The sequence below is a fragment of the Sparus aurata genome, chromosome 19, assembly GCF_900880675.1.
Source record: "Sparus aurata chromosome 19, fSpaAur1.1, whole genome shotgun sequence".
Lineage (NCBI taxonomy): Eukaryota > Metazoa > Chordata > Actinopteri > Spariformes > Sparidae > Sparus > Sparus aurata.
In genome coordinates this window covers 18639256-18665996 of record NC_044205.1, presented here as the reverse complement: position 1 = coordinate 18665996, position 26741 = coordinate 18639256, and the positions used below count along the sequence as shown (strand labels likewise).

The 26741-nt window shown below is 39.6% G+C and overlaps 2 protein-coding genes across 6 annotated transcripts in view; one reads left to right on the top strand and one right to left on the bottom strand.

Annotated features, from left to right (window-relative positions):
• dnajc13 (DnaJ heat shock protein family (Hsp40) member C13) overlaps positions 1-14299 on the bottom strand; it is a 33061-nt gene extending 18762 nt beyond the window's left edge. For 3 of the 4 annotated variants that reach the window (XM_030398256.1, XM_030398254.1, XM_030398255.1), the window contains exons 1-10: positions 13144-13163; positions 11200-11280; positions 4365-4440; positions 3374-3523; positions 2892-2933; positions 2598-2798; positions 2284-2490; positions 1453-1548; positions 1105-1196; positions 625-791 (exon numbers count right to left, since the gene is read on the bottom strand). In XM_030398256.1, the coding sequence (XP_030254116.1) occupies positions 625-791; positions 1105-1196; positions 1453-1548; positions 2284-2490; positions 2598-2798; positions 2892-2933; positions 3374-3523; positions 4365-4440; positions 11200-11267 (1099 nt within the window). In that variant the 5' untranslated portion in view covers positions 11268-11280; positions 13144-13163. Of the gene's footprint in view, positions 1-624; positions 792-1104; positions 1197-1452; positions 1549-2283; positions 2491-2597; positions 2799-2891; positions 2934-3373; positions 3524-4364; positions 4441-11199; positions 11281-13143; positions 13164-14108 lie in introns of those variants that run through there. The other variant, XM_030398257.1, reaches the window with a different exon arrangement.
• A 3545-nt stretch (positions 14300-17844) lies between these two features.
• On the top strand, positions 17845-25313 carry lztfl1 (leucine zipper transcription factor-like 1). 2 transcript variants are annotated; one of them, XM_030397477.1, is made up of 10 exons: positions 17845-18172; positions 18486-18610; positions 18781-18975; positions 21702-21759; positions 22831-22902; positions 22995-23060; positions 23147-23224; positions 23508-23666; positions 23784-23887; positions 24334-25313. In XM_030397477.1, exons 1-10 carry the CDS (start codon positions 18170-18172, stop codon positions 24350-24352), a joined length of 879 nt encoding a protein of 292 aa, XP_030253337.1. In that variant the 5' UTR covers positions 17845-18169; the 3' UTR covers positions 24353-25313. The 2 variants fall into 2 exon arrangements, with proteins under 2 accessions (XP_030253337.1, XP_030253335.1); XM_030397475.1 differs by having other exon boundaries at positions 17847-18172; positions 23490-23666.
• Positions 25314-26741: the final 1428 nt, after the last annotated feature.

Genomic DNA, 26741 nt, shown 5'->3' with positions numbered 1-26741 from the left:
TGTGCATGTCGTTTTTGTCATCTTTTTTTGTTATCATTTCATTATGTGAAGTTGAAACAGAAGTGAGCGAACCCTAAATATGGTAATCGATCGAAATATGAAAAGTAGATTGTGGACGCCTTTAAGATTCATCATGATCGAAAAAAAACCACCAGATTTTCATCCACATATTTTTCAACAAATCTCATTTTAGCTGGGACTGGAATGTATTGGTAACACATGAGAGGCACAAACTGGGGCACACTGTTGCTTCAACTGAAATGCTATTGTTAGCATGCTAACATTCTCACAATTACCATGCTAACAAGCTCATCTTAGTTTAGCATATTAGCATGCTAAGAATTGTTAATTAGAACTACAGAAGTACAGCTGAGGCTGATTAGTATCTGGTCATAAACCAATACCAAACTGAAAATTGACCTAAAGTTGATGCTGGATCAAATATTATGGAATCACTAAAGTCAGTAGGGTTTATCTTCTAGTAACCATGACTGTCTGTGCAAAATTGTTTATCAGTCCATCTGATTATCAAGTCTATTATCAAAACCATCAAAATAAAAATCTAAATCTAAACCAGCCTGACCGTATCATATAAAATGAAAATGAAAATGGGCTTGAACTCACTCGGAGGTGCCGCAAGGAATTTGAGATGCAAGCTCTCCACCTCCTCGTCCACGGGCATGCTCAGCAGGCCCCATCTTTGCCCTCGCTGCGTGGGGGCCATCTTGACACACACGTCCCTGTTGCCCGATGCACGGACTCCATCAAGGAGGCTGGCTAACAGGGAGTCCCTGCAGAGACACACACACGCAAACACGCACACGCGCGCACACACACACACACACACACACACACACACACACACACACACATACATACATACAGACTTAACTAAATGCATTACAAACTATTTATGTTTAGAGAGTGAACAACGTGCACAAAGTTACAGGAAAGAGTTACGCAGGAGACCACATGCACACAGACAAATTACTCATCTTGTAATTACAGTAAACAGTGCTGAAAAAGCAAGAGGCAAAAAAAAAATACGAACACTTTACAACCCACAGAGCCATAAAGACAAGTGTATGCATTACATCAGTGTACCTTTCTGTGGAGGAGAACTTCCTGATCTGACCTCTGATGAATTCAACTGTAAACACCTGAGGGTTGTCGATATCACAGATGAGGGCAAATACCTGAAGGGTGATGAGATAGAGGACAAGAGTGAGAAAAAAAGAGGGAGGGGAGAGTTTACTCACATCACGAGTGCTTTAATCCTAGCTGTTAACTCGCAGTGATGCAGTTCATACATAATGAAACAATATCAGACAGTTAAATTAAAATGTATCTTCCAAAGGAGTGAAACACAGGGAGAACAAAATGGTTTTCAGCGTTAACATGTCAGCCTGAAATTTTGATGACTTGATCTCACTTTACTGCCTTAGCACTCACCTCTCCGAAGGGTTTGATGGTAACTATGTTGTATGAAGCCGGGTCTCTCTCCACTAGACATGTCTCTGTCAGGGCCAGTATACGTTTAACAGGCTCCTAAGGAAAGAATGCAAAAACCAGTCAGTTATTAGTCACAGTCATAAGACTTACAAAACTGATTAATACAACTTGGCAGCACAAGTAGGCACTAAAGCTATGGATACTTATAGATGATTACCATTCAGTTTATCACCATAACATACATGCATCTGTTCCATGGGAACACCAGATCTTGTTTGACAATTTGATGATGTTCAGTGTCATGGTGATATTTTAGATTAGTGATTTTAAAAAAGGCCTTTAAGACAAGACAAAAAAGTGAATTGTGTACACTAATGAATTAATAGATGCCAAAATGACACTTCCCCAGTTGATTATTTAAATCAGGATTTTTTGATATTGTATGTTTTAATAGGCCATCAGAAACCAACCAAAAAACCAGAATGAAAATAAACACCTAAATGTGTATTTTGGAAGTTTTCTTTCCACTTGTCTGAAAGAAGATATGTCATAGAAGTGAAATAGCCCAAAATCTCAACGTTGACCAGTGGACCTCTCCATAATACTTACATTTGGATAATTTCACAGTATGAAGGGCTTTTAAAGGATCTACAGCAGTAGAATGTTAGGTAAGTGTTAGAAACATATCAAACAAGCCAATTAAACTGCTGCATATGTTTTCAAGTAGACACCCCCTTAGCAATCTGTTAAGGGCGTCCTGGTGAATCCCTGGAACTCACTTTGAGAACCAAACAGTTCTGAGAGGAAGAAGGAGAAGCAGAGTGTTCTCACCGGGTGTCGAGGGGTGATCTTCTGCACCACAAACTCAGCCAGTGAAGTGATGCTCTCGTCTGAGCTGTACTTCCCCAACCTGTCTGTCACGAAATCCTCAAAGGTCAGGGCGTCCTTTCTCAGTCGTAGTGTGATGCCAATGAAGTTCCCCGCGTGCTCTATGGCGCAGCGGATTATATCATCTCGATGCTCCGAGGCAAACAGATGCTGAGGGAAAGAGGCGATGGGAAGATAGAGGGGAAAGAACGTCCTAATTTGGTTTCAACACACAACAACTTGTAGGACACTCACACAAACTCTCTATGAATGCATACCAGCCTGCTGAAGCCACCATAAAGGATGCAGAATCCTCCCTGGTAATCAGAGACCTCCACGAAGCCTTCTACATTACGGTAGTCGTAGGAACACACCACCCGGTTGGTTTGCGGGTCGATCTGATCGATGCCGCCAGGTGTCACCTCTAAACTCACAGCCTTTCTGGTGTCACTCCAGTGGTGCTTGTAGCAGTTGTAACGCTGTTCAGCACACATGTTAAAAACATTTTTGTCTCACCAAAGCGGTAAACATAACTAAATAGATCACTTTTATTGTCAGATTTTAGTACTTACCCTGCCTGTTATCTTTCCCTCCGAAAACTCTGTTCTGAATCTCTGTAAAAGGAGGAAAAACAAAGAAATAATCGTACACAGCTGGCTGTAAATGATCCCTGAGTTACTTATATGAAGTATTGTCTTCACTGCAAAATTAGGAATACATTTAATTAGCTCTGTGGGGAAATTCCTATCCTTATTGCTGTATCTAAACACTTCAGCACACTTTATTGCATCACAGCAACATACTCACTGCTGATACACATTTCTGATGAACAGCTACAGTGAGTCAAAGGACTGGAGATTTGCAAGCGCTGCATTCCAAACAGTGCATCGTACATTACATGACTTTCCTGTGGCTTTTTTTTCTTTATTTCTTTGTAGATAACACATCAAAATGTGCAGCTATGACACAACTGAGAAAACATGGAAAAAGACCACTTCTGAGTTCCTTCTAATAAATAGTTTAGTCATCGTGAAGTAATGCAGCTGCTTCTCACCAGTGCTTCTGTGAGCAGCTCTGTCCGGTGCTCTGTCGAGAACTTGAGCGTTTCAGACTTCTTGCCACTGCCTTTGCGGAATGTAAGGTTGAACTCCGTTCCCTGACCTTTTCCTACTGGACCGATACCACAGATATCTCCATAAGGCCACTGGTACCACGGACAGCAACAACACAGAAGCAAACACATTGTTAGAGTCACACACTTTTTCAAAAATTCAAACATTAAAAAACACTTTTCTTTGAATCCCCTTTATTAAGTGTTTGAGCAATTTTTGGACATCTAATAAATGGGAAAATGGAAAATCTCAAATTCATGCCAGGTAATTTTTGACTTAGAAATAGGTTGATTCATTTACCTTAATGAGGTCAACTTATTTTGTTGATAAACTAGTCAATTCATTGACCAAAGTAATTATTTCAGCTCATATCTTAGTACAGTAAAGACAGTAACTGGTTTCCTTTGGCCAATCCTCTAAATAAATGTCAATAACAAAAAAATGGACATTTGTGAAAAGATTTGGATTACAGAAAAAATGCTAAATATTATATCCAATAGTGTGCCAGAATGATAATCAGTTTATCCCTAGCTTCTAATAAAATAATATGTAGCAGTACTTTTAATAAAAGCCGTAATATAATAAAAATATCTTCATTCTACTTCTAGTTGCTGACCATGACTGTTTCCTTGACGGAGAGGCACATGTCTAATGCATCTTGATTCCATTTGTTTCATGTTCTTATCTGTGCAAAGACACGCTGTTGCATGTCGACTGCACAGCTGAAAGCTTAGCATATCTAAAAGCTGAGCACAAAGTGGTAAAAATACGGTGTTTCAGTTTTAAGCGAAGGATCAATGTGCTTCAAATGTATTTTGAATAGTCACATGGCTCACATCCCACAAGCACCTGCGAGGCACTGATAGCTACAGCGAAGAGGAGCTTCCTGAATGATATTGGAGTTCCTCTATAACAGGCTGCACACACACTGACCTGATTTGTTACTTCTAGCGTGGTAGGGTTGTATGTGGTGATGCCATGCGTCCCCACTGAGAAGACTCGCTTGTACCTGGAACACAGAGATGAGTCAGAAAGGCATCAGCAACACCTACAACAGCACGGACAGTCACATAAATTCATCAGTGAATAAAGAGGCGGAATGTGCGGTGGCTTTCCTAACGTGGGGGATAGCTGAAGCGAAGCCACCAGATCCTGTTCATCTTTCTAACTCTGAAAACTCTACGAACTTGTGATCATTAGATTTCAAATTTGCAGAATCTCATCACGTAAAGCTCCATTACATCAGCTAGATGGCAGGGTGGTGTGAGAGGGAAAGGTCCATTTGCACGCCCATTGCCGCCCTCTGAAAGCTAATGATGATGAGTCAACAACAGGGGACATTCACTGGGGCTCAATTAACTGATGATATCATCGTGTACAGGTTCGTAACATCACTTTCCAGACATTTTTATGAGGCGATGGCTGAGATGAAGCACAAATTGAGGGAAAAATGATTCGAAAAGATCAGTCTTTCACTTTCAAAGCAGCATTTCGAGACTGTTAACCGGGCTGAAAGTGATAATTATGCAGCCTTAACTGCAGCAGTGATTTCTTTATATCAACCTATTAGACGCAACTTTAACTATCAGGAAATTTGCAGTTCTTTCAATATAAATTATTGCATAAGATCTCTCAGTGATTTCTTGTATGTTAGTAGTTCTGAGTCACTCTTCGTCTCTGAAACAACTAACACCAATTCATCGGAACTGATGTTAGTGTGGGCCTTCCTCACATCATAGGAAGGAAGTGTGAAATCCTATTTTGCCAATCTTTCTGCATGTTACGCTGAGTGAATGTGTGAGTGTGCGAGCAGGCAAGCACGTCCGCTTGATCAGTGAGTGATTTGCCAGCAGTCTTTAGTTGGTGCTTGATTTGAAAATTTAAGGTTTTTTTCGGTGAGATTTAGGTTTAAGCAGGGGGTATGTTAAAGTGTTAAATGTGAGGGTTTATTTGTATCTGGTATACATGAGTTTAACCATGTACAACATGTTCCTTTGGCACCTCAATAGCACTGAACATGCTGACTTGGCTCTTTTCTTTCTTGCACATCCTCATTAGGTCTGTATACCAACAAGAGTTCAAGTGAGTGGCTACTTCTATCTAAAAAAGCGGAGTAAAAGGAAGTCAAATTGAGAGGTTACTTCCACATAACGCATTTGTACTTGTATACAGAGTAAATGACGAACACAAACAGACAGGACGTGGCAGCAGCCTGAGGCAAGGCCAAAGTAAGATATTAGGTCAAAGCACATCCCACAGTCCGTATCCTTTCCTCTCAACAATTAAACAAATGTTCTGCCCTTTATGTGTACTTTCCATCTCTCTCTCCTCACACTGAGGTTCTCTTTCACACTTTTCTTTATTTCATCATCTTGGGCAACAAAGTCTGAGACCACTACTCTGTCCTGATTCTCAGGGTGCTGTCTGTCCACACATTTTGACCTTGATGTTAAGAGGCTGGCTTGACTGGGTGTCAGCACAAATGTAGTTAATTATTCACTCTCTGTGGGCTGACTTCTTCTTTTCTCATAATTCTATCTTGATGCACAGCAGGCACTATCCAACCCTGCCTGGCCAGGGTGTGTGAGTAAGGCGAACGATGAATCACATTTTTACTGTACGTCTGTAAACACAAAATGCTCGATAACAATGCCAGTCACGATAAGATTTTGAGGAAATTTTACATGCGTGTCATCATTTTGTGAGTTTGTGTTGTATGTTAAGTACTCACAGTCACTTTCTGTTTAGAACGAGCAGCTAACAACCAATTACTCGCTTTCCCATTCATACTATATTGAATAATCTAACTGTAAAGATAAATGAAGAAATCAGGCATAAGAGCCTAAAGATGACCTTGAAGATAAAATGAGAGACAGCTAAAACATGCCGATTTGAAGCATTCTAATCAAAGCATCAAAGCCTCTCTAGCAAACTTTATAACCAAGTGATGCAGATTGAAGTACAGAGGAAGAGCTGGAGTTCGTGTCCAGACAGTGAAGCCAAGGTTAACTGCTAAGAAGCTGAGATTACAGTGCTCCAGGAGAGTAAATTAGTTATATTAGTTAATTATAGGTGTTTTGCATGTTTTGACGTATCTGCAACAAATCCCTGGATGTCACTGATGACCATTTTACAATCATGCTGCTGTGGTTCACATTTCCATTCATACAAAGATATGAAAATCAAGCATGCAGAGACTTGAAACTACTTTGTGGTGGCACAGTATCTCTGCTTATAATATTTTTACATAAACCAAGAGCAGACGTGATGTTCATATTGTTTTTTGTACAGGACAGGTCTTAACAGAAACATAACTATCACGATGGCAGAAAAACATTTACAAAAAATCGAAATTATTCTGGTACATTGTGTCTTGTTGGATGGTAGTAATGTAATGACTATGTGCAGAAACAGAGGTGTGGTCCTTTAATTCATCCATAAAAGAAAATGTACGAAAACAAAAGAGCACACTATAAACAAACATTACAGGTACAGTTAACACCACAGATGTAACTTGTGATAAATCAGAGGTTACTCTTCCTTCAGTCCTACTATATGACATGTCTTCACAGCTTTTCCTTCCACTTCCAGAGTTTCATAATAAATCGCATTAAGCAACTTCCTGTATCTGACTTAACCCTCCTCATAACTGCCTCTACTCTTTAAAACCAATTCCTCACAAAGAAAGCTGAACGGAAGATTTGTCCAACAACATAAAAAGCTAGGACAACACTACCTCATCCCCAAAACAAACACTGGATTTTAGAGCTGTGGTGTGGTGGAATAATGTGAGCAACAAACCCACAACGATGGGAACAACTGACTGAAAACTTTGTTAGTAGACAGTTAAAGCACATCACGTGTATTGCAAGGTAAAACTGCCAGTTAGACATAAAGCCTGAGCATCTGTAGCAGCTAGGCTTGCTTATGTTGGAGGAACAACACAGAGACTAATGAAGGTATTCAAAGGAGATTCAAAGAGGAATGTGATTTGCATCTTCATGCTCTAAAAATGTCCAGACGCTCTGTGTTTGACCCCTTAAATGACACAGAAAGCTCTGAAAGAATCCATCCCAGTCAAAAATCATGCAAATGTCCTTCATTAGGACCACATAGAGACTAATCTAATAAAGTAAGAGTCACAAGACTTGAATTAAACATGATCATGAGGACAGGGAGAGGAGAAAACCTCAGTTGTAACACTACAGCAACCCTATAAAAGTTTAGGTTTGCTGTGATTTTAGTCTTTCAGACAGGCAATGACTTTTAGAAAATTTGATTATGTCACAATGTAATCTGAAACACTCTGAAACACTTGTTTTAGACACGCAAAAAGGAAACCAGACAGAGAATAGAGGAAACTACAAAGCAGCACCACATCATTGTGGCTGTTCTGGTTACCCTTCAACTCCCTGCACAACAGATGACCCACATTCATCCTGTCTGCAGACCAATCTGCAGTATAGTCCTGTTCTCAGAAATTTGACAAAAATATATCTGAGCATCTTTGTCAAACTTACAAATAGGAGCTAAAGCCTGATTTTTACACATGCATTTTAATTCAAGTTAAACCTAACCTCTTATATGCACTAGAGAAAAGTATCCAGTAGTAAAATAGAAGTAGAAGTAATGCTGAATACTGAAAGGGGCACGCTAATCACAGATGAGTCTAATTAAAGTTTACTTTTGGGAACATGTTCTGTATTCACAGTGAAGAGCTGTGATCCTCTCATCTGCGACACAGATTAAGTCTAAAATGACCCTGAAACAGTTTCCAAGGCTAGAGTTAATTAAACTAGTGGGCATAACCTGTTACATTTTGCTTTGGCTAACAGGTATTGTTTCTTAGAGCAGTCTGAATGCTACGTTTTTATATAAGATTGTTGTAGAAAACAGTTTTCCTGGTTTACAACCCACTGAAGAAAAAAAAATAGTCTGATCTGAGGCAAGAATGAAGCAAGATGAAGGAGGATATCCTGACAACACCTTCTCTTTCAATGTCTATTAGTGTAATAAAGCTCTGTCTGACTCGAATTTCATTTGACGCATTCATATGAGACTGCTGTAAAAAACTAATCTCTGCTGTTTGCCAGCATTCAGGCACTTATGTCTGTACTTGTAGTCACACTTCACTGATAAACCACAGAATCGCATTACAAAAGCACCACATAAAGTTTCATTTCATTTCTTCCTGCTCAAACCAAAATAAGCATGAATATGCTGTTTTTTTTAACCGGGTTTAAACCCACTGATAAAAAGGTTATTCATGCCTTTCCCATCATCAGTAGACAGGGTTGCCTGTCATTTTTTGTTTTATTTCTGGTGTGTCAAGTTTGAAATCACATATGTGCTGGAAAACATGGGAAAGTAAAAAGCAGCATGGAGGCCAATGAAAATGTTATAGTTGTTAATTTTCATATCTTTTACTTCAGTCTGGCTTTCAAACTTAATGCTGACTGAATAATGTTCGAGTGCTGCTTGAACGCATAAGAATTAAAAACTATTAACACGCCACCATCCTTGAATGATGGCAGATTGTATCTTTTCCCATCGAAGACAATAGCCAGATGTGAGTGCGTGTTAGTGGGATTTTTGTCCAGTGTATAAGGGGTATCATATAATCCTGTGCTCCCTCTCATCTTTCTCTCCCTCTTTGAAGGGAAAGATAAATGACCTTCAGATGTCAATATCAATAAATTAAGTTTCCATCCCTTACCCACATTCAACCCAGGTCAGGAGCTGGGACACAGACCCAGGTTAGGTTCTTCTGACCCATTCAGGTCAACAATAAATGCAGGTTTAAATGGTCTCACTCTGTCGTTCTAAATGAGGTAACGGCCTTCTCTGTCCACCGCAAACATGCATCAACACTCGTCTCTGTCAGATACTTCACGAAGCATTAGCAGGATGAAGCTCTGGTGATGGCTAATGCTCTGCAGCCCTGCTTAAGTTACCCAAGTCAATGGCAGGCCTTAATGGGTCAAAGACATTTAGGGAGCAGGTATTGGTAACCTGATCCCACTGGCTCACAGCTCAGACTGGACATGTCCATCCTTTAGCTCCGACGGCCACCAAGTATCTATATAAAGTACCATTTAGTCCATGCCTGTATGACTTAAATGTATTACTCTATATACTTGAAATAAATAAAACACACTGATAGATTAAGATACTTGATACATTTGATCATTAGATGACTGGGGACTTGGAGACATATTTTATTTCAGAGTTATCATAGAGTCCTTTTTATTATTAGTACCATTTCCATTTTCACCATAATATGTTATGTTATATAATAAGCAGATTATTTGGTAAGTCAACTATTTTGATAATCGATTCATTGTTTCAGTTACTTTTTAAGTAAAAATGTCAAAAATTTGCTTGTTGCAGGTTCTTAAATTTTAGTATTTGTTGCTTTTCTCAGTCATTCATGATAGTAAGTTGACAAAGTGCAGTAAGTCCTATTGATTTGACAGTAAATAGGAGTTTGGGGGGTTTTGGAAGGTTGGTTGGAAAAAGAAGCAATCACTGGGAAAGCTCTGGGAAAACACTATGAGCTTTTGACAATCCTTTGACATTTTATAGACTAAACGATTTATGATTAATGGTGATAATAATTGTCAGGTTAATTGATATAGAAAATAGCTGCAGCCATTATGAATGGGGAGGTTTCGTCAGGGGAATGATTTAAGATGTTCAAAAGAGGTATTACCATACAAACCCACAGTCATGTGGACATCCCAGTCTCAGCTAACACCAATGCCTCCTCATGCTTGTTGTGTTGATACATTTGACCAAATTGACTAAAGTGTATATATTATTTTCTTTTAGTTAGTTTTGCAAGTAAACAATATTGTTTCAGTTAGTTTACATTCAAGTCTAGTTTTTGTTTCAGTTAGCTAAAATGCTTCATCACATCTTGTTTAGTTTTTAGATTAGTTGTACTAAACTGTAATAACCCTGGTTTACATCTTACTTGCAGCATGTCAGCCTCCACATCCTGTCACATTTATTCTTATGTCAACACCTCAAATGGTGCTAAAATAAGGTCACAGCTTCACCTGACACATACTGTCTACATATCAGAGCGCACAAACACCCCCTTCCTTTTCTAATTAAATGTACATGACTGAACATAATTCAGACTTTTCCTATTTTACTGATGACACAAAAATCAACCTAGTCATCTTTACAGGCACGAGAACAAATGACAGAAGGCACATTTAAATTGTCTCCTAAAGTGAGCACATCTTAAAACAACTGGCTACGGCCCCAAAATATCACTATACTGTAATGTACTGTACTGGATGTTGTCTTATTCCCTACTCAAGATATAACAGAGTGTTTTCTATTTACTAAATAGAAATATTAAGAGAAAGTGGAAAGATAAAATAATCAAAAAACTAGTTCCTGTGTTAAAGCAGCCTTTGTATGTATTTGTATCCTAACAATGCATAAATGTCACTTCTACTTCTTTGCTGCGTTTACCGACAGGGTCTTTGTCATCGGGTTACATTTCATGAGACAGTGCAGCTTTACAAAACACACTTCACTGGTACTGATCTGTGACTGCTGACAGTGGTGTGTGCAGACCTCCTATCCCTGGCTGAGATAAGGAAGTCAACACAATGGAAATACTGAGTCAGGAACGCCTGGACTGTCTTTAAAAGGTGATGAAGGGAAAGATTTAGGTTAATGTTGCCTCATAAACACTACAACGAAGAGGTGGAATAGATGGTGGGGTCAAAGGACAAGTTGCGGGTCTTACTTTCCCCTCCAGGAGTGTTTGGTGGTGTAGAAACAGGCCAGGTCTTTGTTCTCTTTGACGACATTCATCTTTTCACAGGACCTACAAAAAAGAAGAAAAGATATCATTATGACTCGGATCAAAAGTAAGCCCTTCTACAACTTCAAAACAGGGTGTAGAACAGGGTGCAGAAAATAAGTAAGTGGAAGATCTTAATTTGATTATATTTTTGGCTTCACAGCAGAGGGGACGAATGGTCTCAGCTGACGTCAGCTCTACAAGAAGTCACCAAATAACCTGCACCTTTTCAAGTCCTTACTACGTCAAGTTTAGGTAACACACATTCCAATATACAATCGCACACTTCACACAGTCATTCAACATTTTGCAGCTCAAAGGGAGAGACTCCCAGAGGACACTCCCTCAGCTACAGAACCAACGTTGAGTTAAGAGCGATTATCGAATGACAGAGAGTGGCCCATCGCTCCATAACGGACTGATTCTTCACCGATTTTCCTCAGTTATGAGCCATAGCATCAGGGCAGCTGGTAGCACATGACTTAGTTTATTATAAACTAGTCTTCTTTAATACCCTCATGGTGTCTTTCATGCATGCATTTTCACAGGCTCGCTCAGAAAAAGAGACATACTTAGGGAAGCAGTGGGTTACAACCAGCTCAGCCAAAGAGAGGATGTAAAGGTCCTTCATTCAGGCTGATATCACAGGCACAAAAAACAACATTACAGTGCACCAGCTGAGCATGTGTCAATAAAGTCTGGTGCAAAGCCAGTGTGGCCTATTGATTGCTTTAGATAAACAGGGGTTAGATTTAGTGTTTAGGCCCATTGCATAATTTGTATGAAAAAGTCTGGAAATTTTACTTCATGACAGCTAGACTCCCGAGTTTCCCCTTCTAACTAGGACAAATTGAGATGGTTAAGAGTGATTCTTCATGACAGATTGTTTTAAACAAATTAAAAATGAAGGCATCAAAGACAGACCAGAGTAGAGCAGATGGACGGAATAACGGCCTCGCCGATCCTCAGTGCAGCAATTTGCTGGCGGCTGCACTGTGACAAGGGGAACCTGTGTCAGCACTCTGCCAGGATCCTGGAAAAATCTGACTCCAGTTTTCCTTCCGCCCTGTTTCAGAGTGTGACTGAAAGAGGGAGCAGCAAAATAGCCACAAATGATGGAATCCACCATTCACCAAAGGGACAATAATGGCCTGACATTCAAAGAGGGCAGGAAGCAAACCACAAGCCACTATCAGGTGCCACAACACTGGACAAGGGACCTTTAAAAATTAGCCAGTGTCGGCATCTCAATAATTGATGCCTGTGCTGGAGGAACAAAGGTGCAAGGAACAGTCCGGTGCCAAGTTTTGCATCAACAGTTTTTTTTTTCCAAGCATGCATTCATGGAGCTGCATAATGAATCTAATCCAAAGCGGGGGGCTGATGGATGGCACAATAGGAGATGTTAACAGCGCACAGCGTGCTCTTTGCTGCTGCAGAGGGCAGTGCAGTTTTTATTATATTACTGTGATGAGTGTAAAAAAAGACCAAGTCAGATTGCAGGGTTGGGTCATGTGATTATCCCTCCCAGCTCTTCCTGCCTGTATGCAGATCAATAGCATATTATTCATGACAGTGTTTGGCAAAAAAGTCAACAGGGGGACAGTGGAGTAAATAAATGGAAGGCGCAAAGAAAAGCACAGAAAATTTACATGCCAACTTGTTTCAGACAGGTCTCACAACTTTTCAGTAAGCATAACTGCAGTATCAGCAGTATCAATCCTTTAGATGGGACCTATCTGAACAACAGAAAACAGACTCATCTACATTGGAGGTACTGACAAACTAGACTACAGCCACAGGTTATACGTTTCATGACTACTAACACTTCATTCTTGTCAAACAGCTGTTTTACTCTGCATATTTGTTTGTCTTATGTCTTCTCACCTGTCTTTCACAGCTGCTGGAAAAGGTTGGATCCCCTGTTTCCTTTTGATATAAAATATGAAGAGGACAACTGCTTCAGCATCCGGGTGGGTACAAAGGTCAAACTATCATGTGCCTTTGTATCATTATATGGCACATAATCTTTTTTTTTTTTTTTTTTAACTCCTGGCTGAAGTTAAACGTATGCTCAATATACAGCCTGCACCATATCTGGACTGACAGTAGACATAAGTAAAGTGAGCTACTAAAGTCTAACATCTACAGGGAACATCTGGACCTTGAGTCTTAAATAATCCATATAGCATGTTTGACAAAGGCCTAATGTCATCTACTTAAAGGCTTTTTCTGCACCGAAGACGTGTTGCAATGTCCTCCCTTTACTTGCCGACCATATGAAGCAATCTCCCCACCAAGACAGGAACTTACTCCACTTCATCTTCCATGGTTCTCTATGGATTTCAACAACCACTTGCTAGCTAAACATATTAGACTTGAATTTTTTTCTATACCAAAAAAAATTAAGTTGCACAAAACGGCTAATGGCGATCCTTAAGTCCATTTGAGGATGCGTACTGGCTGCTGATCTGTCAATTAAATCCATGCCAGGCAGCATTAACGTTACCTGACTCTCAAGCGTTTAGCCAAACTCATTGCAGCGGGCCTACACGGTTAACTGTCCGGCTAAAAACAAGCACGACACGGCCGTTACAGCTATGTCGACGCTGTTGCTCCACCTTGCTAAAAAACCAGACAGCCACAGGCAAGTTTGTTATCGGCGCTTGTTTACCAAATGTAAAGAAAAAGGGGCTGTGGCAGTGTTGGGATAGCCGCAAGCTAGCGGCTAAGTAGCACATCACTCAGGTTTAGTTGGAGAGCTAGCTAGTCGCATTAGCAGCGGGGTTCAATCAAGCAAACATAGGGAAGAGGGCTTGAAGAGAGTGGCAAGTGCCAGCGGGTGCATTTACCTGTAAAATTGCTATGGGGTGTTATTCGTAGCCGTCCCTCAGCCCCCCACCCTCCTCTGAGTGCGGTCGGTGCTTCTCAGTTTTCCCACTCTGGTGCTGAAGGAGCTCAGTAACGGCGTATTCCCCCCAACAGGGCTCAGGACGCTGCCATATTCCTGATAGCAAGAGTGTGCTACTGCGCATGCGTGAGGCCTGCCTGTCATGCGGCTGTCAGCTGATTGGTTTGTCTGGACGCGGAATTAAGGAGATACCTGACCCGAGATCAGCTGTTCTTCATTTTATTTACGGCTTGTATTGATACATACAGTAGACACTGACCCCGGAACAGTTTACTGTGCAGGACGACTGCAGACTCGCTTTGATAGTAAAGTCTTCAGTTTCTATTTCGGTTAATATCAAGCGACTAAAGATTGACTGTGCGACATTTTGAAAAGTAGACAGGTCAGGCTACACAGAATATATTTCACTAGAGACAAATATGGATCGATATTTAAAGATATATGCTTGCTAAAATTGATTTTTTAAGTTATCTACGTGAATTGATGTGATGAAATGGACACTGAATTACACCTCTCTCTATTTCCCAATTTGCATCCCTCTGTATGTTTAATATCTTTGTGATATCTTACATTAATAACAGGGTAATTCAAACGGTATTTTTTAGTTTGTTTATTTTGCAGCTTTCCATGTTTTAGTAGCCTGCTGGTAAATACAATGCACATGGCGGAAGAAGTTTATTTAATATATTCATAAACCCTCTTGAGAGATTGCAGAAGAGAAAAAGATTTGTCAGATCTGATGGTTATCATGCGTTGACAGAAAATGTCAGAAGGACAATAGGACAATACACAAAAACCTATTCTTAAAACCAGTCAACATTTTCCTTATGAGTGACAGAATATCAGAGTTGAAATAGAACAGAAAATATAGACACGCTAGTGCAGAATAGCCATTTAAACAGGAGTGGATGCTTTTCAATAACACCGTTTTGACCTTAGTTGAAAAACAATTTGCATTTGATATAATTTAAAGATGATAACATGAGATTGAACATTAAATATCTGTATATGAATGGTATGTAAGTTTCACCTTTGATATCTCACATTAATTAGATAATGTTTTGAGTACCCTGCTGGGTGAAACAATACCCTTGAGGAAGAAGGTTTATTATGCCCTCTAGGGACACTTACCCACCAATACAGCAGAAACATAAAAGAGTAAAGTTCAACCTTCTACAGTATCTGTCAAGTTTAACGTCTACATGAAAGCTGAGACTCAGACAAAAATGAATCGGTCACACGTGCACTCATGCACATGCAGGCATGTACACAAATATGCACCATAAAGCTGATTCAAAGTCTTTAACTTACACATATTTTGACAGATTGATATCCTGAGACCCTCATTTACTTGAAAAAAATTAGTAATTCTATTCAAATAACTGTATTTTCCTTTCCTACCCTTTCCACTATAACAGTTTACTTATGCATCTGTTAACAGCTTGTTTGTAAAAGCCTATAAAGGTTCATTGCAATACTTTTGATTTATGTATTACGTTTCAGTGCTCTCATTCAATTGTTTTCTTCCTCTATAATTAATTTCTTTGCCAGTTTGCTCAAGTACTCTGTAGAACAGTTGCAGATAATGGTCTCAATATCCACTTATTTTGATTCTAACACAAGAGGTACAAAACATGTGACAAATGAAAAGTAAACCACCAGCCATGGTCTAACTGACCACTGTAGAACAGAAGCACCATATGAGCAACATATTGGACTCCCACAAAAACCTTTAAGAGTGATCAATGACTTGTAACCGCTCAGAATCTACTACCTGTTTCAAGTTATAAGAGACTCACCGCGATTGAAGGTATAGGGGAAACATCTTGGCCTCTCTGACTGACTGATGTTGCACAGTGAAATTGAGCGGGGCAGCACAGAGTGGTCACGTTATGAGGCATCTGATTAGGTGGCCAACCATGCGCTGCCCGTTAGTCTAATTCAATTACAGCTAGAGAGACATGAGGGGAAAAAAGTTTCCTTCTTTTTCTGAGGAACTCCCTTAACGAAATGGATAGTGGTGTCCTTTAGGCTTCCATGGCAGAGGATTAGGAGACAGTGCAACGAAACCTCTGAAGTTTTTATTTGGTTCACATGAAGTCAAATGAGTTTAACCACTGGTGGACTCAGATGGGTGGAACCAACACATCCCCCTCCCCTTTCACCCCAAAATTGGGGCCCCCATTTAAAAAAAAAATGCTGTGAAAGTACCCTCTTGGATGCCCCCATGGTAAGTTAAAGATAATGGAACAGCCTACAAAGTGGCCAAATGTCTAAAGAAAATGATATGGTGTCTGCCAGGGTTCACTACGACCCATACTTTTAGCACAAATGCCCCTGAATACAGCTGGTGCCCCTTTTTATTTTTCACCCTGACTGAAGAGCTACGGATGATATATGATCAACAGTGAAAATTGTTTGAAAATTGTAGAAGAAAAACAGTAATACTAAAAAATATACAGGCAATAGCTCTATGTAACTGAATGATGCAATCAAAATTGGGCCAGCAATTGTCTTAGTTTTATCAGCAGCTTGATTTTGTGATCACATTTTGTTCACTGCTCTGCTTGGAATAATTATAATAAAAGTAAAATTAATCTGTTTAATAGGCTAAGCAGCCCAAATAAGTCGATCTAGATTTAAAAGACATAGATCTTTCAAGCTAAATGTCAGTACAATGTAACAATTGAGAGTCTTAAAGTGTCAAGAATAAAGTTGCATCTTTTCCCATCATGGCTTCTTTTATTTCTGCAACTAACTTCCTTAATGTTGATTTCATAACGTCATCTATATAACCTTCCCTCACCCCTATATTTAAAGAGAAGTGGCTAAAGCAATTCAGAGTATATAACAACATGATTACATGATCTTTCCAAAAAAGTGGATCATATAAGGCACCGTAGAATGTAAGACCTCTCTATGGCTTTGCGCTCGACTTTGCAGTGAACTCACTCCCCTCACACTTCTTATCTAACTCTCTACTGCCATCTACTGCTGCAAACTAAACATTGACTCAAGCCCAATTACCAGTTAGGAGAGACAGTATGATCTGTCTGCTGGAGCCTACATTTAATACACTCATAAACCTCAACATTCTTTATTATTTAATAAATTATTCTGCTAGGACAATACACAAAAACTGCAGGCCAGAGGTTTATTTATTCATTTTTAACCACCAAATAACTCCCTTTTGACAAAGGGTGCAAAATAAAAGATTAGCACTTAATACCAAGTAAAGATGATAAGATGATAGTAACCATTCAATTTCAGTATTTATGTATATAAAGTTTTAACAATGCTGTTGCATTAAGGGTGCACTATGTAGTTTTGGTAAAGGAAAACTCAGACAGGCATACAACATTAAGGTATTAATGCAAATTGTAGTACTTCTTTTTAAATAAAACATCTACTTGACATATGTACACAACTGAATATACAAGCTGTACTCAGAGGGTAATACTGTCCACAGAACCCATAAAGATTGAAGCTAGAAAGATGCTACTTTGAAGTGTTCTGCAAACATAAAACAGTAAAACAAAATGTAATTGTGTTCAATGAATCAATTAAGATATTTTTTTTCGTCTGATAACAAATTCCATCCCCAAAACTACACAGTGCACCTTTAATAATGTCGCGTACCACTTCCTGTTCCAAGATGTACGTAGCGCCGTAAACGCACCACTAGTAACCAAGGTAATGACGCTATCTCCGTTACCAAGGCATTCTCAAGGCAAACACTAGCCGGATAGCTAGGCTAGCCAATCTGCCAGATAATCTTATAGCTATGATTTAACCCCCGTTTAGCGCATTGACTGGGTTTATCTTCAAGTTTTAAAAGGTTTCACTGGAACCATCGACTCCAGCTCCATTTTTATTAACTCTAGCTTCTTGTCACTTCGCTGCGTGGCCTAAGTTATAGGCTGAAACACCCATTTTTCCTTGGGACCAGCTCATCTACAAGCTAGCTAACTTAGTAACAATAACGTTAGCTCCACAGCCACCATGGTAAGTAGCTTCTATCATTTGCTGTTTATAGTTTACCAAGCCAGCCAAGACTGCTTTTTGAAGTTAGCATGCTAAACGCCTCGCTCTGTTTTTATTTGAAGACGAGTAGTTAGTTAGCAAGCATCCTCATAGATAGCATGCTGTGTGTGTCCAAGCTCATTTGAACAGGCCCTGTCACATATTAGCAGGGGAAATCCCCTTGATGGTAGCTTATAAGCTAGTTGTTGTCTCCATTACAGCTTCTGTCTGTCTCTCCATCTGGCCGCCTTTCATTCTTGGTGACCATCCCCTCTCTGTTCTTATCTGCACGCAGGCTGAATTTGGGTTTAATGAACACCATCAGAATGAAGTCATCAATTACATGCGATTTGCACGTTCAAAGAGGGTCCTGAGACTGAAGACTATTGACTCATGCTTTGAAGAACTCAAAGACAGCAGGTAACTGATTATACTCAGAGTTTTTGATATCATTGTTTGGTAATAAATCCCACTTTAGTTCACTTAAGGCTCACATTTAAAGGAAGGAAAATGTACAACACAATAATCACGTCCTTAATTCAGTTGGACCGGTAATATGTATGCATGTGTGCATGTATTTCTCTCTGAAGGCTGGTGGATGAGACCTTCACAGTGGATGAAGTGAAGGAGATGCTGGACGGGCTGCAGGTGGTGGTGCGTGGGGAGGTGGAGATGGAGCTCATCAACACAGCCCACACCAACGTGCTGCTGCTCAGGCAGCTCTTCTCCCAGGCTGAGAAGTTTTACCTTCGATTGCAGAGTGATATCTCAGAGCTGGAGAACAGGTGAGCAGTGCGAAGGAGTCATAATTGTCGAGTTAATAGAATACAAACACCTGGCAAACATTTAACAAGTGGTAGGTTTGCTCTCAAACGAGTACAAAATGTTCTCATTCGGATATTGCACATAAAGCACATCTAAGCTTGGGCGGCTGTGGATCGGAAGGTCCACTTCGAATCCCGGCTCCCCCTTGTTGCATGTCGAAGTGTCCTTGAGCAAGATACTGAACCCCAAATTGCTCCTGATGAGCAGTTGGCGCCTTGCATGGCAGCGTCCGTCATCAGTGTATGAATGTGTGTGTGAATGGGTGAATGTGGCATGTATTGTACAGCGCTTTGAGCTGTCGTTAGACTGGAAAAGCGCTATAAAAATGCAGACCATTTACATCTGGGATTTTGGGGGATTCTGATGCAGTGACAATAACACACAATAAATTTGCTGTAAAAACATTTCCAAATTAAGAATAATAATAAGACTGAAAGTGACTTAACGGTTCAAGGTCAAACACAGTACCACAGAAAAAAAAAGAAGTGAGCCATGCCTCTAAACAAAGAGTAAACCTTCATGTTCATGAGAACGCTTTGTACCACTTCCTTCTCAGTGCTGTTTAGGTATACATCTCTTGCATGTTACAGATGTGCCAGACAAAAAGGTCACTGCCTGCTAAGCCACATGCTGGCGTGCAATATGTCATTTTAACCCATTTTCCATGACAGTGGTTTCCCCTTTATAGTGAAATTCAGTTGACCTAAAAGCCACAACCTCTGCTAGCATCTCACTATATTTTAAGGTAAAGGCCCTTATCTCACAGCCTCGTTTGGTAAGGTTGAGTCGATCTGTGAATGTTTAAGAATCGCAAAGCATTAACAACTGGATTTAAAAAAGTATGAAATCAATGTGCTAATGCAGATACAATGTCCCTGTTTCTATGGATTCCTGATTTCTACAGTTAATATTTGGGCCTCTGTTCATCTTAAGTAACAAGGACAGTAGAAAGACACCTTCACATTTTTATGATTTCTTCAAATGATATTTTGGTCTCTTTTAGCCTCTAAAAAAATACCAGTAACAGAAATCTCAAAACTTTTTCCACCTAAAAGTTACATTTATTGCACTGCGAATTACCTTTTAGAGGTAAATGAAAAATTGGATTTTGGATGTCATGACATCAAAACTTTGTTTCCATATTTTAATAAATAAAAAGATGAATTACTGTTTAATTTAATTCAGTTTTAAAGCAGATATCCAACTTTTTACTGATGTTTCCTGAGTGCATCCTTTTTGATGTGGTGATTTTTCACAAAGTTCGTGGCAATGTGTGGTATAATTAAGTCTAAAAAACAAAACTTCCTAAAAGATCTTTCTTGCTATTGTTAGTAATCAAACATGCTGAGAGTGACTGGGTGTGTACTGTACACATCTTTACCAGAAATAAAGATAAATCACATTTGATCTGTTTTCAGAATCTACGTTGCACACTTGACATTTTGGCAAAGGATGTATTAATAAGGCTTTTTGGCACAAATGTAGTCAGAGGTTGTTCTTTAGATCAACAATTTCTCACATTGCTGTAATCTAGTGGAATCTGTTCGGTGGCAGTTGTTCAACAATGCTGGCTTTGATGTTCAAAATTTGAATGTCAAACTAAAGCCCGAAGCACACGTCATCTTGTTCCTCTTCTGAACTGAGATAGAGGAAACAAAGCTTTTCCACATTCACCGATGTGATCTCAAGTATCTGAGCTAAAGGTGTTAAAATTCACACGTCTGCAGCTGGCTGTTAGCATGTTGTGAATTGTAAAGCGTTGTAAAGCTCCTGGGTCTGCAACCAAAAATGATTTTCACTGTCGATAAATCTGTTGATCCTTTCCTCAATAAATCAATTAGTTGTTTGGTCTATAAAATGTTAGAAAGTTTCCCAATGTTTACTCTCATAGAGGAGTAGAGAAACCAGAAAATATCCACTTTTAAGAAGCCAGAACTCAAACATTTACATTTTTTCTTCTTAAAAAATTACTCAAACTAGTTATTCAATTATCAAACTAGTTGGCGATTAATTTAATAGTAGACAGCTAATTGATTAATTGTTACAGTTCTATGTGAATGGACTTCAGATGAACTTAACGCAACATCTGACCTCTGTAACCTTTCTCCTTGGTAAAAACCCTGAGCATGTTTTGAAAATGTTCTTTTGTTTGTGATACGCACAAAGTGGGTGGATAAACAAGGCCTTTTTTTTTTTTTTCTCGCAGGGCCGTACGTGACTGATACTGTGTCTAAAGCAGGGAATACGCCCCGTGTCACGGTCTACGTGTGTTCAGCTGCTTTTTTAAAAACCACATTTAAGCTTTTCAGAGAGCTGTTGTGCTCACCACAAGCTCCGTCTATATTTATCATAAATGCTTAACTGCCATGAGGAACAACAGTGTAGCGATGCGTAACTGCCGATTTGTAGATTATTGTAATGTCAGAAAACATCAACATCAACACTGTGGTTGCAAGGAGGGTGACAGCTATGTGGGAAATGGACAGATAAGAGATCAGTGTTGATCAAAAAAATATTGACATTTACTCTCCATTTTTTGTATTTTAGCAAAGGTTTTATTTATTCCTAAAATGTGTCGACATTGTTCGTTAAAGATTAAAAGCTTTTTCTTTCATTTGCCCTTCTCTGTTTTTTTTTTTTTTACTTTGTTCTGCCACCAATTCTTTGCTCATCTCTACCCGTATAGGGAGCTGTTGGAACAAGTGGCTGAATTTGAGAAGACTGACTTTAAAACCACCGATAAGGTGAGTATAATGTGCAGCTCCATCATGTGCAGGCCTTCAGACATCACCGTCAATGTAGTCATTAATCATGTGTTCAAAGTATATATATATAATACCCGCATGGAATTCAGTAACTAGAGAGCAGTGCAGCACTCCCTTTGCATTTTAAGTCGTTTTATATGTCAGGCCGCCTGCCCTTCACACGTAGCCGTGTGGTTTAGAAGTAACACATTATGACTGAGGTTAAAGTGTGGCTCACAATGCACAGTGAAAGAAAAACAAATAGAATGTTGTAATGCAATACTCGGCTCTGTCAGGGGTTTGGCTTTTCACACTTCTCTTGAAAGGTGAACACCTATCATCATTGCATTTCTAGGAAAAACAAGACTAGAGGTCTATAAGAAAAGGTGTTGTATTTTTACTGTTACATCTCATCATGTTTACTTTAAAGTTATAAAATGGTGGAATTCTGTATTTAAATGTCTAAAAAAAAAATAGATCTTTAGAGATTGTGGTGAGTCTTGAACTTTACATTTCCACAAATGTTTCAAACCCAGAAAAAGCAACAAGTTTACTCAATGGACAACAGACAACTCTCGATGAATTCATTAACTTACTCCCCACAGACTCTGCTTCTCTCACTTCTTTTCCCCCTCTCCTCTATTCAACACTACGCTCATGAAGTTTAATATTTTGATGCTACAGTAGCAGTAGCCGTGAAAAATTTAGGTAGGTAAACACCTGAACACAGAGGTCACCTCAGCGGATTGCTGCTGCAGTCAGGTTAATAAATGGGAGTGAAGATAAATCCACTTTTTAATCCTCAAAGCTTATAAGTAAGCTCTGAACTGTAAATCAGTAAACGGTTCAGGATCAAAACAGAACAAGAAGTGACTCCAGGTGTTTATTCCTCCAGAAGGTTGGCTCTCCAGCCGACTGTAAGCAGCTGAGCAGCAGTACTTGCACCCTCGCTCCACCCAGCCTTCCACACAACACTCTGCAAATACAGAAGTTACATGTTGAACGTTTATGAGCAAGGTAGCCAACGAGTTTTAGACTAAGAACGGACTGCTGTGTTTACTTTATTCCCAGATAAACCAGGAAACAAGCAAACCCAAGCTAGCGCCACTGAACGAAAGTGGAGTGTCTGAACTTCTTAACAAGGTAAAGAAATAAACTGCATGAATTTATATATACAGATTCATTGTAGAAAGTTGTGTCCTCACTCCTTCACTCCTGTCTTAATATTTCTTCAGGAGATTTCAAGACTACAGGAGGAAAACGACAAACTGAAATCCAGGCTGCGGACTTTAGAATCCCAGGTATAGCAGGTAGACATTCAATTATCTCAAGTACACAGCAGGGGGTGTTATGTTGTTAACTCTCCGCTTTTGATCGATTCTCTCAGGCGATGAGTGCTCTTGATGAGAAAACCAGGGCAGAGAGAGCTCTGAAAGACCTCCAGAAGGTGCAAGGAGAACAGCAGGTACTGTTTGGAGTTTAGCTTGCAAGTAGCATCATCTTCTTTTGGGTCTGCTTTCCATTTTATTCTTTAATTTTTTTTTTTTTCATTAATTGCATCTGAACATTTGCTATCATTTGGTTTTATCTGCAAACTCGGACCCTTAAACGGTATGTATCCAGCTGACCACAGTGTTGCTTTTAGTTGAAATAGGGAGTAGATTCCTCTTTCTAGCGATGATTAGCCATTTATTCCATCTGAACTTGTACCTTCCTTTTTTCCATTCAAGGTGTCTGCTCAATCCCAGGAGATCAGCAGTCTTGAGGACACAGTGGCGGCCCTCAGGGTGGACTACGAAAGGTCTGTTAGTGCCAACGCTGTCTCCCAGAAGGACCTGCAGGAGAACCTGATCGCGTCCAAACACGAGCTTCTGCGAGTGCAGGAGCAGCTGAATATGGCAGAGAAGGTGCGTCGCTGGGGTAACTCTTTACATCCAGCTACCGAGTAATTGTTGAGTTAAAGAGACGGTTGATGCGTTCAGCTTCTCTATAGTTAACGTCATTTGTTTGTTTGTCGTCTGCAGGAGTTGGAGAAGAAGTTCCAGCAAACTGCGGCCTATCGCAACATGAAGGAAATCCTGACCAAGAAGAATGAGCAGATCAAAGATATTAGGAAACGATTGCAGAGGTGAGTGTTCATCTTCCAATCCAATCGCTGTAATACATTTTAGCTTAGTCAGTTTCTGCCAAACCACACAGAAGTTAAAACTGGACGTGTCTTTCAAGGTTTCATTTTCTGTTTCTGTTACGTCACAACGATGTGCTTATCCGTGCTTATCCGTTTAGGCACAAAAAACACTTGGTTTTGGTCAGGAACACATCATGGTTTGGCTTCAAAAATCTGTTATGGTCGCCACAAAACTGCTGGAAATGTCTGCAGGTCTCCTTAAAAAAAACACCTTGTTTTGCAGCGACAAAGATGAACGTTCATATCCCCAGGTGTCCTTTTGAATATCTGCTTGTGTGACTCAAACCACCGGAATGACCCTTTATGTTGAATCACTCTCTGTTCTTTTTTTAAACTTGTATAAGAAATGTTTCTTATTTCAGATTTCTATCACTGGTCTGTTACAGATACGAGCCCAATGAATGAGTTCTGCCCGAGGCAGCTGGTTGAACAGGTGAAGACGGGAGACTTTACTTCTGTGGTTTGGACAAGAAACCGGTCGGTTCCCCTGCTGTGAGACAAGAGAGACAGAAGAAAGCACTCCTTCCACAAGGATTTGTTTATTCATGCTTTACCTGGAATCTTCAGTAGTTATTGGCTTTAGCACAGAGCGGGCGTGGGGAGGTTGGCAGTACATGCAGACGAAATAGTGACAAATGATCTTCAGCCGTGCTTTTTTTTCTACGTCTCAATTTGGAGCTCACTTACGGTAGCTAGCAGACTTCCCTCAGTGCTCTATGCAATTACTATAACGTCCCTGTTTGAAGAGGCCTTGACTATTTGCTGAATTGAACAGATGCTTTCTGTCTGCCTGAAGCTTTGCAGTCTTATCTTTCAGATCGTTTTAAGTAAAAATTAGCTCTCTAGCACCAGTTAGGTATATTTTGCCTTTCAGTTTTAATTTTAGCAGCATCTTTTGTACTATTGAGTTAGACCCAAGCCAGTTTGTGTATAGTTTATTAACAGCTTCAAAGTAATGTTTCCTGACTTCAATTTGTTTACCTTAACAATTAATAACCGTTCTCATGAAGATATTTCCAGTGATGTGACATTCTGTGAAAGTCTCATCATCGAAAATATGACAAATTTCTTGCTTTTATGTTTTCTGTTTTTTCGCATATTGAGTGACATGGATAGCGATCTAGAACGATCCTCTTGCTCCCTTACTTCCCTACCCAAAGGGCATAGAATATTTTTGTCTGGAATCTTTAACTGTGTACTTTTCGTATTGCTGTGGGTGATGGAGTGTCAGAAAAAAATATCAATATATACATGATGTTCATGAAGTAATGCTCTTGTAGAGTATGATACATCTACCCTGTATTACACTAGATGTGCATTTGTTTGTATCGTGCAAAGTATGGGGTAATAAAGCTGTTACCAAATACATGTGTACTCATTTTTAATCGGAAATGTCACTGTAGGTGCTCATTAGCATATTGTTTTTGTGCTTATTTCCCCCCGTATTTTCGTGATGGGTATTTCTGAACATATACAGCAAACTTCAGGTTAATTTACTGAAGATTAAAACATGCCCTCTGCATGCTGGGATAGATTAAGGATAAAGGAGATTAAGACAAACAAATTAAATTGATTGAACAAGATAGGTTTAATAAAAAATACATATCAGTGTCTGGAGCCAACTGGTTCAACAAGGGGGCGCCATACTGCAATAATGAACAGATTACTAAACAAATGAGAGGTTCTTGACTTGAACTACATGAGAGTGTGTTCTCAGAGGCTGTATGCAAAAATGCATACTGTACAAAACAGTCCAAGGTGCATTCTATAAGAACAGAAGAGTAGAAAGTGCGGGAGGTCACAACAAGGAGACAACACCGCAGTGCACTTTTAAAGAAGGCTGTATTTCACCAAATTGAACCAAATTATTAAAATTAAATATTTACAACATGGCATGTTGCAAATCAGTAAAGTCAGTTGTGTTTGATGTGCATGAGTGGAGAATGTGCGTGCAGAATGCAAGAAAAGGCAAAAACAAAACAGCAGTGGCTCAAGTAACTTCAGCACACTGGGCCCAAACAACTACACATACTCTACAAGTTTGGCGTGTTCCAAGAACGTATGCAAGAATATATAAACATACAGGAAGTATTCAAAGAAAATGTACAATGAGCTGTTTGAGAAGACTGTAGTCTTGCTCTGTTCTTTAACCACTTCATGGTTTCACAGGCCAGTACGTATCTATGAATTCTCCAGGGAAAAGGTCCAGGGAAAAGGTCAAGAAGAAAAAAAGGGAAGGACGAGAGTGTCATACGGCCACATCGTGACTGAGGATGTTTACATGCTGTAAACAGCAGGGGGGAAGCCCCAGATCCCTAAATGACCCTGACGAGGTTGGACACAGACACAGACACAGACAAGGAGTGTGCCTTTTCTTTTGGTATGGCAAAATCATATTTAAATCTAAATTCATGTAGAACAACTTCTTTGCTTGATATCACTAAACAGGAATTAGGAGGTTATTTAGGAAAATCTCTTGTGAATGGCCTCGTAGTTACAGAATATTGTCATGCAGAATAATGCATTAATAAGTGTGTTGTAATGGCTAATAAAGAGCCAATATGTGCATTTCTTAATATGTGTACCCATGTGTAAAGTGTTAAAAATGTTATCTATATGTGTCAAACCCTTATTTTTTCTACAGTAAACTGTCATGACAATATCTTTCTGTATAACTCAATGCTGACTCATAGACTTATCAATTTAAGATAAGACAAAAGAATTTCCCCCTTTTTAGCGCCGATCTAACACCAAGAAACCGAAAAACCAACACAAATGATCGGGGGACAAAACA